The sequence below is a fragment of the Eretmochelys imbricata genome, chromosome 9 (genome assembly GCF_965152235.1).
Source record: "Eretmochelys imbricata isolate rEreImb1 chromosome 9, rEreImb1.hap1, whole genome shotgun sequence".
Taxonomy (NCBI): Eukaryota; Metazoa; Chordata; order Testudines; family Cheloniidae; genus Eretmochelys; species Eretmochelys imbricata.
The window spans coordinates 85752522-85766724 of NC_135580.1; the positions used below are offsets into that span (position 1 = coordinate 85752522).

General features: G+C 41.5%; 1 protein-coding gene across 3 annotated transcripts in view; it reads left to right on the forward strand.

Moving 5' to 3' along the window:
• SMARCA1 (SNF2 related chromatin remodeling ATPase 1) overlaps positions 1–14203 on the forward strand; it is a 74652-nt gene that overhangs the window by 20203 nt on the left and 40246 nt on the right. For all 3 annotated transcript variants that reach the window (XR_013347058.1, XM_077825813.1, XM_077825812.1), the window contains exons 5-9: positions 75–175; positions 1601–1780; positions 7096–7251; positions 7537–7668; positions 11704–11772. Coding sequence is in view for 2 of the 3 variants with exons in the window: in XM_077825813.1 (XP_077681939.1) it covers positions 75–175; positions 1601–1780; positions 7096–7251; positions 7537–7668; positions 11704–11772 (638 nt within the window). In the remaining variant the exon portion in view is untranslated. The remainder of the gene's footprint in view (positions 1–74; positions 176–1600; positions 1781–7095; positions 7252–7536; positions 7669–11703; positions 11773–14203) is intronic.

Consider the following 14203-nt stretch of genomic DNA (forward strand, 5'->3'; position numbering starts at 1 on the left):
ATTTAAGTAAGATCTCATAAGTAGATCACAATAAAATTAAAAAATTTCTAGTTAGAGGAATCTTACATTTGCAGATGTGAAAGGAGGAACGCTAAGAGATTACCAGGTTAGAGGGTTGAACTGGATGATCTCCTTGTATGAGAATGGCGTTAATGGAATTCTGGCAGATGAAATGGTAAGCAGCAAGATTTTGGAATTTATGTAGAGTAATCATTCTGTTTTGATCTTTTTTGTGTACATATGTGACCTTCATCAGCCCAAGGACTTTCTTCATGGGTTTAAATTGCATGCTCTGTGCACAATTTCCTCTAACAGGAAGAAATACATGGAATAATAAACTTATTGAAGCAGGATATCGCTTTGTACCCTTTTGACTAGTTATTGCATACATAGTTATATGCTCATGCCTATTTTGGAGCATAACACTTGCATAGTTGTCACTGGTTCTTATTCTATATACAGTTAATATGTCTTAAAAAATGAAAATGTGAATTATTCTCTCATGCTTTCCAGAAAGAAAATGCCATACAGAATTTGTTAGCTAACTTAGGATTCTGCTGTTGCTGCTAAATAAATAAATCTTTTTTTTTTTCCTCTGCATTTGACATTTCTGATGCTCTATTTCAATATTGAAAAATTGTTGTGCTTGATATATTTTATTTTGTGAAATGGAATTAACTTTTTTATACTATATCTTTAAAAAAACAAGTCCTCATTGAAGTTGTCAATTTCTAGGAAAACGTTTAATACCGCAAAAGTCTATGTATAATATAGGGCCAAACCCAGCTCACTTTAATCACATGAATGTCCCTATTAACTGAGTTTCTCCTGTGATTAGGGCAAACAGGATCTGGGCCGTAATATGCCTGTTTTGGTTCTTGCTTCATTTTGGATATTGACTACAGAGGCAAACATTTTTCCTGGATAGGTCCTCTTGGAGTTTGCCATCTATCCCAGTGATCGGCTTTCCCATTAACAAGTGCATAAGTTACTAAAGTTAGCATTACACATGTGGATAGAAGAAAGAATAGATTTCTCTGGTGCTGATCTGACTCCCATTAAAGTCTTTCTATTGACTTAAATGGCAATTGTATTGGGCTGTAAGAGAGAGGATATGTTATGTTCTAGCTTCAGCAAAAGGGTCATTTTTTACTCTTTCCATCCTTTATGTGGTTAATGTACCCTTTTTGTGTAAGTAAAAAGATCATAATAGATGCAGTTTCATTAACGGTGAAATAAGTTTTTTGTGTAATTCAAACAAGAGATGCATAATATTATAGGGACTTTAATTTTTTATTAAACTTTGCTCTGAGCCATCTTGTAATTTAACATTGAAGTCCCTATAATTCATTTATATACAGTTGAACTCATAGTAAAACTATTTTGTTCTGTGCACAAAATGGCTGTATTCAGAATTGTAATTTGGATATTGTAATACATTGAAGCAACATGGGTTTTAATTCATCTCAAGAACAGACTTGCACTGTATGCATTTCACTATAAGCAGTTTCAGCAGCAGCATTAAATAGCTGGAAAATAGTTTTGATGTCCTTAATGTTATGATGACACTTCATTTTAATTTTTTTCTTTGCTAATGTAGGGTCTTGGTAAAACTTTGCAAACAATAGCATTGCTAGGCTATCTGAAGCATTACCGAAACATTCCTGGACCACACATGGTCCTGGTTCCAAAATCAACTTTACACAATTGGATGAATGAATTTAAACGCTGGGTTCCATCTTTACGTGCGGTTTGTCTTATTGGAGACAAGGATGCCAGAGTAAGTGAACAACTGAAACGTATTGTGCTTCGCATGTCAGAAAGTGGTGTTCCAGGAAATACAATTGTTTGAAGTAGTTTCTTTGGTTTGTGAAAAAATACTGTAGCTTTTAACTATTGTGGGGAGGTGTTTAGACGCTATGCCAATAGGTGTTATAGGAAATGCTAAAGTAGAATAACAGACAGGGATTTAACTGTAAAGAAATTGATGAACAATGTATCCCACTTGCCAAACTCCTTCCTCTGTTGATTTCACCTTTTTCTGGTGACTACTGAACTTCTGTACTCCCTTTTTCCCTTCAGCTGATTATATTCTTTACTTCTCAGCCTTGTTGTCACCTTCCCTTTGTCTCCTTTCTCTAGTGGTTGCTCTCCCCACCTTTTTTGGGCTTCCATTATTCCTTGATCCTAATTGTAATGGGATGATGACAAGAGGAAAACTTTGGCTAATAAAGATGGAAAGATGTCTTATTTCTGTTTGACTGGTACCCAACACATGGTGATGGGCACAGTAGAAACATTTAGATTGTAGAATCTCTGAAGGGAACTGGTGGAAGAGCCATTATTTGTGTAATTTAAAACTATACTGGACAGAGTGAATTGGGTGAATTATAACAGCAGCAGCTCTGCTGTAGTTAAGATTAAGAGTTTGCTTACCGTTTAAAAGACAAGTGCTCTAAAATCCGTATGTTGACTTAGTTTGTCTTGAAATTCACTGTGCTTCCTGGGGCGTGGCTTAGTTAATGCTCCAAATTTGGGGACATTTGAGCAAGGGGTTCCCAAGATAGAATCACTCTTAAAAACTACTATTTTTAAAAATTGTCTGGTTCTTCTAATTTGTGCACAGACAGATACCTGGGGCTCAAGCTATGGGTTTCCAGGCAGTCTGTCACCACAGTGACTACAGGTATGTCTGCACTTCATTGTAACCCTGTGCGGGAGCCGGGCTGAAGCCTAACTCCCCTTGTGTCTACACTGCAATTGCACTAACCCAGGGCTTTGACCCAGGATCCCAGGAACCTGAAGGGCTAGAGGTCTGGGCTTGAGTTAAGCAGGGACCCAGGGTTTGACCCTCTGTTGCTTTGTATATAGGCACAGCCCTGCTTGGTTCAGGTCCTGAGTCATCTGGAAGTATCTCACAATTCCATGTGACCACTTTTAGTCCTCTCTGTCCGAACAATCTTCAGTCCACTTTGTTGAAAAGGGAAGTCTGTTTCCCCCCGAACCCCCTTGGCAAACTGCAGCAGCTCGGGTCAGCCCATTCTCTTTTGAGCTCTGATCTGCGAGCACACTCTCAGAGAGCCTCCTGGGTTTGTAATGGAGAGCGAACCAAGAAATATCGTGAAATCGTAAAAAAGATAATATTGTCTGTTTGGTCACTCTCTTGAATTTTGAACTCCCTCTGTCCATCCTCAGGATGTGTGCAAGTGACAGTTGGTGTTGCCCACTCGCCCACATGTACTGGAAAAGGGCAATATTTTAAAGTGCTCTAAAATCTACACACAGACTCTGATTTTACTTTAGAAGAATTTTCAAAGAAACTAACATTAGTTAACCAGAGTGAAAATGAAAGATGGGGAAGTAATTGTGATAATGTAATCATTCTGAGCGAGATCCAAGAAAAACAAGTTGCTTGCAGTGTTGTAGCTGTACTGGTCCCAGGGTATGAGACACACAAGGTGGGTGAGATAATAGCTTTTAATGGATCAGTTTCTGCTGGTGGAAAAGCTCTGTGCATCTCGAAACTTCTTTTCCATCAACAGAGGTGGGTCCATTAAAAGCTATTACCTCACCCACCTTGTCTCTCAGAGTAAAGTAAGTCCTGGGTCACTTGTTCCAGAGACATCCTGATACACAGCCCCCTAACGAGCTGTTCATAATACTTCCGTAGTCTTGTAAGTTTTTTTTTTTTTTTTGTTCAGAGCCTGAGGAATATGGGGAGTTGAAGCTGTGGAGGTGCTGTTGAAGTGGTGCTGGGGATGTGGGGTTTGGCAGTCTACAGAGTGGAGGCTTTACATCATTGCCGACCCTTGGTCCTTAGGGTTGTGCTCTGGCACAGCTACTGAGGATCCAGGACATCACCAGACAATGACCCTTCACAACCATTATGCTTATGACAGAGCTTTGATAAAGAATTGGATTTCTAAAAAAGGAGATTTTGCGTGTGTAGTTTTTTTTTAAGTTCCCTCGATAAATAGAGGATTGTCCTCAAAAAAGGACCCTTGATCTCTGAAAGCTCAGAAGCAGTGACAAAGTAGATCCATAACTGGGGAACTTAAGCACTTTCTCCTATAGCGACATACTTAAGGGGAAGGGAAGTGGAGCCACCTGGTCCCTCCTGCACAGTTCCTCCTCTATGGCTCCCCTTTCCTCCACTGCATCCCGACTGGCAAATTAACCCAGAAATCATCATTTTCTTTATGCTGCGTCCAGCAGTGGAGAAGAGGCATCAGCTTCACCCTTCCCCTGATGCCATTGTCTCTAGAGAAAAAGGAGAGGCCAGAGCTGTGCAAAAAAGAGAAGAGTCTATATCTGGGTATGGGGTATCTCCCAACCCTTCACACATTCATATCACCTATTTCCGTCCCCCACTTCAAAATGTGACCCACAGTGATTAGACTGGAATGGGGAGCTGAGAATAAGCATGTTGAGTGCATGGCATGTGATCAGTACTGAGGTGGAATGGGGGGCTGAGAACAGGCATGCTTGAACATGCTCCACGCACACACTGCTAAGACCAGAGTCAGGGCTTGGGAGCTGAGAACAGGCAAACTCGGTGCAGGGCAGAGGCCCACAAGTGCTGAAACTGTGGGAAAGGGGATGAGAATACCCACTCGTGAATTGGAGCAATTCATACCTCTAAAACTATTGTTGCAGGTTGTATTCACTTCTATGAGAAGTTCTTATTCGGCTGAGAATGTTTCACTGACTGGAAGGACTGTTTCATATATGTCTCTGCCTCCTGTGCTGCAAATGCATGTGGACAGCCCCTTCCCCATACATTAGGCCCAGATTTGGGGTAGGGACTCTGCATCTTCACTTTTGGGCTCCTTCCTGCCTCCATCTGCTGCAGGCACTCTTCACAGCCTCACTATCATGCCACCTCCCCATCACCCCTCCAAGCTTGCCAGGGACCTAGAATGATGATTAGGTGTGGGGGGTCTTGGAATAGGGGTGCTCAGATCAGCAGGAGGTGTGGGGATGGTCAGAGCAATGGATACAATGGAGGAGATGGAGCAGCATCTGAGTAGTGCTAGGAGAATCTGAGAAGTTGGGGGGACGTAGAGAGTCGTAGTACAGCGTGTGTGATGGTTGGGGGAGTGTTGTAGCAGCACAAGGTAGAGCGGGGTGGGAAGGAGGGGGTCTGAGTTAATCAGTGATGGGGGGGGGGGCTGCATGTGTGCCCTCCCGTAGCTATCCCTCCTTTCAAAAAAAAAAGTCCCATGGATTCATGCTAGTGTCCCTGCACTGTACCTGCATCCTTTCCCTAGCTCTTTAACCAGCAGATCCCATGTGGAAACCTGACTCTGAGGGGAAGAGGGCTGAGAAGGAAGAACTGAGCTATGCTGGAGAGGTAGAAAGATTAGATGATGCAGGGGCAGTGAAGGAGCTATCATGCAGCCAGTGCATTCTGTGGCAGGATTAATGGTGGCCAAGGAGCTGAAGACCGGGGGGGGGGGGGGGGGGGGAAGAATTATGGGTGGGCAGGGGCTGCTGAGAAATTAAATGTTCCAAAGTTTCACTAATGCAGTGTTACGGTTGCCCAGTGGTGCCTGGTGCCCCTCCAGAATACGGAGTGTGACTGAACTTAATTCTCTGAAAGCCTGGAAATACAAAGATAAGGTACATGCCTTCCCTGCAGTGCAGCCTCTTTGTGCAGTGCCCCAACATGCCACTAACACACATGTTAGCACTCCTACCTTTACAAATGTCACGGAAAACCTTGGGCATAGAGCACATGAGCACTGCAGGACAAAGTCTGCTATGCTTGACATTAGACAGAAGCTGCCTGTACTCCAGTACTGAGCCTCCCCACACAAACTACTCCATGCTTGTACAATATTACTACCATTTTGCTCTTGTCCTGCAGATTGCTTTTGAGACAGTATATTCATTTTGCCTTGCCTTCACTTAACTCTGGCTAAGCCCTGGAGACCCTGTACGCTACCAGACTGCTGGCAGTCCCCATGACAAGAAGACCCTGTGTACCTCTGCAGATATAACCTCCAAAATTCAATGGGGCATGCTTGGTGTCTTAAGGTACACATGCGTCTCTTGTCATGAACCAGTCACAGCTTTGCATACTAGCTCCAACCAATCGCTCCACCACTAAATGCAGCTACAGCGAATGCAGGTGGAGTGTGTGCAGACAGTGTCGTAATTCAGATCTCTAGAACATAACACAAACACAGCACATGTTTAGTCCTTCCTAATGTCTGTGTATTACAGATTTTAAGGATACAGGGGACCATTAGGTCTTCTAGTCTGACCTTATTAACACAGGCCATAGAATTTCATCCAGCTCTTTCTGTATTGAGTCTAATAACTTGTTTGATTAAAGCAGATCTTCCAGAAAGGCATCCAGTCTTAATCTGAAGATTGCGAGAGAGAGAATCTCCATTTCCCTTGGCAATTTGTTAATCTTTGCACCGCTATAATGGAACCGTGGCTATTGCCAGCCCTCAAGTGTGTGTATGGGGGCAGGGGGTACAGTTAAAGCTGCAGGTAGCTAAAGTTGCATTGCAGGATGTCATGTATCTTAACGGTGTGTCCTGGTTTACATTTGTGTTGCTTTACCTCTTTTTATTTCCTGGTTTTCAGGGGTTTAAGTTTAGCATCCACATTCTAGAAATGCACAAGACATTACTGGGCAACCTTAGCTCTACATTAACCCAATATTTGGGCATTTAATATACAACATGGTTGAAAACACTCCTTCACGTGTCACTGAAGGGGATGTCTTATTTAACGATTTCACTGCTGATCACTTAACAGGAAATATTTATTTTAAAAATACATAGTTATGCTTAAGAATAAACACCCACTGAGGTGAATGGGGACGATTTATGCCTTTCGTCTTAACTCCAGCTGCTGATCAGTTTATGCCCTGAAACATAGATTGGAAGCCTTTGTTGTTTGACTTGAATTAGTGTAACTCCAGGTATTCTTTTTCATATGTGGTTAATCTTTTATTTTTTTTACTCGTTAACCTTTTGTTTCAATAATATTGGCAGACATAAGGGGCAGAGAGCTCCAGATAAGTTTATGCTCGCTGTTGTTACTTAATATCTATTAATTAATATTATTTTACATTAGGCTGCTTTTATCCGTGATGTTATGATGCCTGGAGAGTGGGATGTTTGCGTTACCTCATATGAAATGGTAATTAAGGAGAAATCTGTTTTCAAAAAGTTTAACTGGAGATACTTGGTGATAGATGAAGCCCACAGAATAAAGAATGAAAAATCTAAGGTAAACTTCAATTTCAGTATTTTCGTAACCTTTGCTTGAGCATTTTGTAGCAAAATATTTTTAGATTTTAAATGTTAGATTATATTCTAGTCCTATTCAAATCCTTCCTGAAGGTCGTTTTTTGAAAATAATAGTTTGATCTTCTGGGGCTTGAATTTCAGAGGTACTGAGCACATGGCGCTCTCAAAGACTTCAGTTGAAGTGATGGGTGCTCAGGATTTTTGAAAATCTGTCCCTTATGTGTTTAAGCCACAGATAACAAATGCTGTTTGTTATTTTTCCTAGCTCTCTGAGATTGTACGTGAGTTCAAGACAACAAATAGGTTGCTGCTGACAGGAACTCCTTTACAGAACAACCTCCATGAACTGTGGGCATTACTCAACTTTCTTTTACCTGATGTCTTCAATTCTGCAGATGTAAGCTGGGGCCTGATATATATTTTCGCTAGCATAATTCTGATGATATATCCTGCAGAGAGGATGAATTACCCAGTGGTTAGAGTGGCCTTGGACTTGAGATACGCAGATTCAATCCCTTCATTTTATCACAGGCTTCCTGTGTAACCATGGGCAAATCTTAGGGCTTGTCTACACTACCTGCTGGATCGGCGGGCAGCGATCGATCCAGTGGGGGGGTCAATTTATCACGTCTAGTATAGATGCAATAAATTGATCACTGAGCGCTCTCCTGTCGAGTCTGGTACTCCACCAGCATGAGAAGCGCAAGTGGAGTTGACGGGAGAGTGTCTGCTGTCAACTTACCGCAGTGAAATCACTGTGGTAAGTAGATTTAAGTACATGGACTTCAGCTACGCTATTCACATAGCTGAAGTTGCGTATCTTAGATCAACCCTGCGCAGTAGTGTAGAGAAGCCCTCAGTCTTTTTGTGCCTCAGTTCCCTAATTCCCAGTGGTGTTGAGAAGATAAATACATTAAAGGTTACGAGGTGCTCAGACACTATGGTAGTGGGTGCCATATAAATATGAGATAAATATTTTTAAAAATCATGGATACAGTGTGTCTACTACCTATCATTTTAATTCTGGGTAGAGCCAGTTGAAATTCTTCCTTGCAGAAAGGTTTCATATGGTAAAATACAGTTCTCTCTTAGAGCGAACAGACTGAATTTTTCATGCCAGTTTAATACTGTCAAAATCCACATTTTGGTAGTTTATTTGCAAACTGAGGGCCCAGTTCTGCAAATGCTCAGCTTTTGGCTAGACTAGGATTTAAAGGTGTGATGTTGGTTAACACATGTGAACCAGCACATTTTAAAACTGTCTTGTCTACACTAGACTTTTAAGACATTTCAGGTAGCATGTGTTAGCTAACACCTTTAAATCCTAGTCTGGATAAGGCTTTAGGGCCTGTTTTCCTAAGATTTTGCTTCTTGTGCTACACTTACACCATGCAAAGTGGGTGTAAAATGCTGCTAAATTAAAGTGGATAAACTTAAACTGATTTAATCCTTACTTATATCACTGTTACTTTATAAATGTGAGTTAAACCAAGTTGTGAGTCTACGCTGAACATATAATTTGCACAGTAAACTTTATGCTTTTTCACTTAGAATTTACACTTTTTCCTTTCACCACCTCTTCCCTTTGCTTTTTTTCTGTCACTCTACTCATCTTGTTGCTTTGATTCAGTTACTTCCATTCTTCTTGCTTCATGTCTCTATCTGATCTCACTTTTTATGGTCCAATTTCCTTGTCTCTTCCCCTGCTTTTCATTATGCAACCTGACTTGATGCACTATGATAGGCACTCAGATGTTACAGTGGTAGGCCTGGTATAAAATCCAGGGGGGAACAGAGTAGGCACTTCTGTTAAAAAGAGGTTCTATGTTTTACCAGTGAAGTTATTCAATTGGCTTTAAAGTTTATGGATGCTGTTAAACTTGCCGAGAGCAATGGCCTGTGTCTTCTCTCACTGGTGTAACTCCATTGACTTCATTTTTACATGACAGCGAGAGAATGTCAACAATAATGTAATGAGATTTAACACCCTTGTAGGGGAAAAATACTAACGGGAACACCCACCCCCCCTCGCCCCTCCCCGTAGAACTTCAAAAAGGGGAAGCTGGTTAAACAGAAATTTAAAAGACCGTCACAAGGGCGATATGTCTGCAAACTGTGAGGAGGCTATTTAAGAACACTATAATAAAGGCTCAAATTTAAACATATACCCCAAATAAAAACCAGTAAGAGGACCCAAAAAATGCCATCATGGCTAAACAGCAGAGTAAAACAGGTGATGAGCGGCAAAAATGCATTTTTAAAAATTGGAAGTCAAATCCTAATGCGGAAAATAGAAAGGAGCATAAACTCTGGAAAGCAAGTGTAAAAGTAGAATCATAGAATATCAGGGTTGGAAGGGACCTCAGGAGGTCATCTAGTCCAACACCCTGCTCAAAAGCAGGACCCATCCCAATTAATTAGGCAGGCCAAAACAGAATTGGAAGAGCAACTAGCAAAAGACACAAACTAACAGTAAATTTCGTTTTAAGTACATTATCAGCAGGAAGCTTGCCAAACAGTCAGTGGGGCCACTGGACGATTGAGATGTTAAAGGAGCACTCAAGAAAGACGAGGCTGTTACGGAGAAGCTAAATGAATTCTTGCATCAGTCTTTGCTGCGAAGGATGTGAGGGAGATCCCCACACCTGTGCCATTCTTTTAAGGTTACAAATCTGAGGAACTGTCCCAGATTGAGGTGTCAATAGAGGCAGTCTTGAAACAAATTGATAAATGTAACAGTGATATGTCACCAGTACTGGATGATATCCATCCAAAAGTTCTGAAGGAACTCAAATATGAAATTGCAGAACTACTAACTGTGTTATTTAATCTACTACTTAAATCTGCCTCTGTAACATATAACTGGAGGGTAGCTAGTGTTATGCCAATTTAAAAAAAGTTTCCAGAGGTGATCCTGACAATTACAGGCCAGTAAGCCTAACTTCAGTACCTGACAAACTGGTTGAAACAATACTAAAGAACTGAATTTTCAGACACGTAGATGAACATGATATATTGGGGAAGAGTCAACACAGCTTTTGTAAAGGAAAATCATACCTTATCAATGTATTAGAATTCTTTGAAGTAGTCAACAAGCATGTAGACAAAGACGATCCAGTGAATGTAGTTTACTTGGACTTCCAGAAAGCCTTTGACAAGGTCCCTCACCAAAAGATCTTAATTGAAGTAAGTAGGCATGGAATAAGAGGGAAAGTTCTGTCATAGATTTGTAATTGGTTAAAGGGGGGTGTGTGTCAAGGGATAGGACTAAACGGTCAGCTTTCACAAGGGAAAGAGGTAAATAGCAAGGTCTCCCAGGAATCTGTAGTAGGACCAGTGCTGTTCAATATATTCATAAAATGATCTGGAAAAAGGGGTGAACTGTGATGTGGCCAAACTTGTGGATGATATAAAATTACTCGGGATAGTTAAGTCCAAAGCTGACTGAGAAGAGTTACTAAGGGATATTACAAAACTGGGTGACTGGTCAAGAAAATGGCAGACGATATTCAATATTGATAAATGCAAAGTAATGCACATTGGAAAACCATATTCCCGACTATATGTACAAAATGATGAAGCCCAATTAGCTGTTACCACTCAAGACAGATCTTGGAGTCTTCATGGATGCTTCCCTGAAAATATCTGTTCAATGTATAGCTGCAGTCAAAAAAGCTAACAATGTTAGGAACCTTTGAGAAAGGGATAGATAATAAAACAGAAAATATAATACCACTATATAAATTCATGGTATGTCCACACCTTGAATACTGCATGCAGTTCTAATGGACTTATCTCATAAAAGGTGCAGAGAAGGGCAACAAAAGTTATTAGGGGCAAGGAACAGCTTCCATGTAAGGAGATTTGCTTGAAAAGAGACTGGGGGGAGGGTATAGTAGAGGTCTATAAAATCATGAATGACATGGAGAAAATGAATAGGGAAGTGTGTTGTTTGGCCCTTCATGTAACTCAAGAACCAGGTGTCATCCAATGACATTAATAGGCAGCAGGTTTAAAGTGAACATAAGGAAGTACTACTTCACACAACACATGGTCAATCTGTGGAACTTGTGGCCATGGGATGTTGTGAAAGCCAAAAACCTAACTGGGTTAAAAAAAGAATTGGATAAGTTCATGGATGATAGGTCCATCAATGACTATTAACTAAGCTGGTCAGGGACGCGACCCCAGACTCTGGGTATCCCAAAACCTTCAAGTGCTAGGAGCTAGGACTAGACGACTGGAGATGGATTGCTGAAATTGTCCTTATTCTGCTCAGTCTCAAGCATCTTGCCACTGTCAGAGAGAGGATACTGGTCTATATGGACTATTGGTCTGACCGAGTATGGCTGTTCTTATGTTCGCATGTGTGTCTGTTATTGAAAGTAAAGATGAAACTGTACATGCTAACAATAATTTGTTTTTCCTGCAGGACTTTGACTCATGGTTTGATACTAAAAATTGTCTTGGTGATCAAAAACTTGTAGAAAGACTTCATGCAGTAAGTAATAGCAGCGATGGTAATATATTATTGCTACAAAATAACTTTAAAACAAAAGTCTAATTCTTGTCTCTTATTTCTCCTCAAATTATGATAAAATGCATTGTGGTAAATGTATATAAATATTTGTATTCTCATTAATTTTAGAATTAGCATATATTTATATTGTTTTTACAGTAGTATCTGCCATAATTTCTATGTCAGATATCTATCAGCATTTCTGTTAGTTTTTCCAAATTTTTATCTTTTATAACATTACTGTTTGCAATAGAAACATCAAAGCTTATTAATCCATAAATAAACTAAGAATTGCAAGGAGTTTTGAAACTGTTAATCATGTTGAATTACTGACGTGCTGCATTGACACTAGGGTGAAATCAAGACAGAATTTCAGTTTTATCTGTGAATACTGTGGTTCGTTTAAAGAAAATTATTAAAATCTTGATTCTAGTGTATTAATAGAGGATATTAAAAAAAAAAAAAAAGGAAGAGTTCACAACCGGGGCTTTGGAGTGGAGCCGGAGTGCGGAGCACAGCTCCAAAGCCCTGTTGACAACACTTCTATTGTTGAAATTCTATCGTAAGAAATCTTGCTGTTCAGCTCTAATACAGTTACAATGGTATTTTTATTTGATTAGATCTGAGTAACTAGATGTTTAAAAACCCATGGCTCAGATAATTGAAAGAAGGGTCATCCGCTCAAAGGCCTTATGCTTCTTCACTGGCTCAGGGCCTTGGTGCCCCTCCCTCTTCTCCCCACTCTGATGTTGGAGCTGAGTTACCAAAGACTCACCCTGATTGCAGTTGGCACAAATGTCTGTAGGGGAGGCTCTGGAGGAGGGGGAAATAATATAACCTGAGGGCTCTCTTGGGAGCCAAAATGAGGAGGACCGTGTTCATCTTCCCTCAACTCTGTCCTTGTCCTCATCCTACCCGCTCTTCTCCCTGACCTGTCCAGTTCCCACTCTGTCTCTAAATGTAGACCTTGAATCCAGAGAGAGGCAGCATCTGCAGTGTTGATCTGAGGGGATGATCTGAACTGATACGTTAGGAAGCATAAGTTCCAGTGTAATGCCTGGGCTGTAGTAACTTATGTATTTCTGATTTAGAATAGTGTATTTTTGGATGTGCCTATTTAGTTGAAAAGAGAAGCCCCTTGTTACATTTTATTCACTCTTTAGATACATAATTCTGAATAAAGTAGAGCCTCACCAGTGAGCACTAGTGAAGGGAACCAGCAGAATAAATTAGTCACATCAGCATGTCTGTGAATGTTGGAGTGATCATTGTGGGGCAGTCCACCCTTGGCTCTGTCCCTCTCGTTGACTAAGCCATGAGAAAAGGCTACTTAAATTGCTGCTATTCTTTCTCCTGCCTGTGGCTACATGGATGGATGTGGGGCCAGATTCCGTCTGTGGCTGTGGGAGTAAAGAGGAACTATCTCACTGAGGCCATATCTACACTACAAAAGTACTCAGATTTTATGGAAGTCGATTTTTGGGAACAGATTTTATGAAGTCGAGTGCATGCGTCCATACGAAGCACATTAATTCGGCGGTGTGCATCCACAGTACCGTGGCAAGCGTCAACATTTTGACCGGTGCACTGTAGGTAGCTATCCCACAGTTCCCGCAGTCCCCACTGCCCATTGGAATTCTAGGCTGAGCTCCCAGTGTCTGATGGGGCCAAAAATTTGTCGCGGGTGGTTATGGGTAAATGTCGTCAGTCAACCCTCCCTCCCTCCGTGAAAGCAACAGCAGACAATCATTTTGCGCCCTTTTCCCTGGACTGCCCAAGCAGACGCCATAGCACAGCAAGCATGGAGCCCGTTCAGCTCACTGCAGCAGTTATGACCATTGTAAACCCCTCACGCATTATCGTGCAGTTTATGCAGAACGAGCACTTGAAAAACCAGGCAAGGAGGCGACAGAACCGCGGTGATGAGGACATGAACACAGATTTCTCTAAAACTGCAGTCCCCAGCAATTTGGAGACCATGGTGTTACTGGGGCAGGCTCATGCTGTGGAATGCAGATTGTGGGCCCAGGAAACAAGCACAGAGTGGTGGGACCACATAGTGTTGCAGGTTTGGGATGATTCCCAGTGGCTCCGAAACTTTCGCATGCGTAAAGGCACTTTCTTGGAACTTTGACTTGCTTTTCCCTGCCCTGAAGCGCAAGAATACCAGGATGAGAGCAGCCCTCACAGTTCACAAGCGAGCGGCAATAGCCCTGTGGAAGCTTGCAACGCCAGACAGCTACCGGTCAGTCGGTAATCAGTTTGGAGTGGGCAAATCTACTGTGGGGGTTGCTGTGATGCAAGTAGCCAACGCAATCATTGAGCTGCTGCTAGCAAAGGTAGTGACTCTGGGAAATGTGCCGGTCATACTAGATGGCTTTGCTGCAATGGGATTCCCTAACTGTGGTGGGGC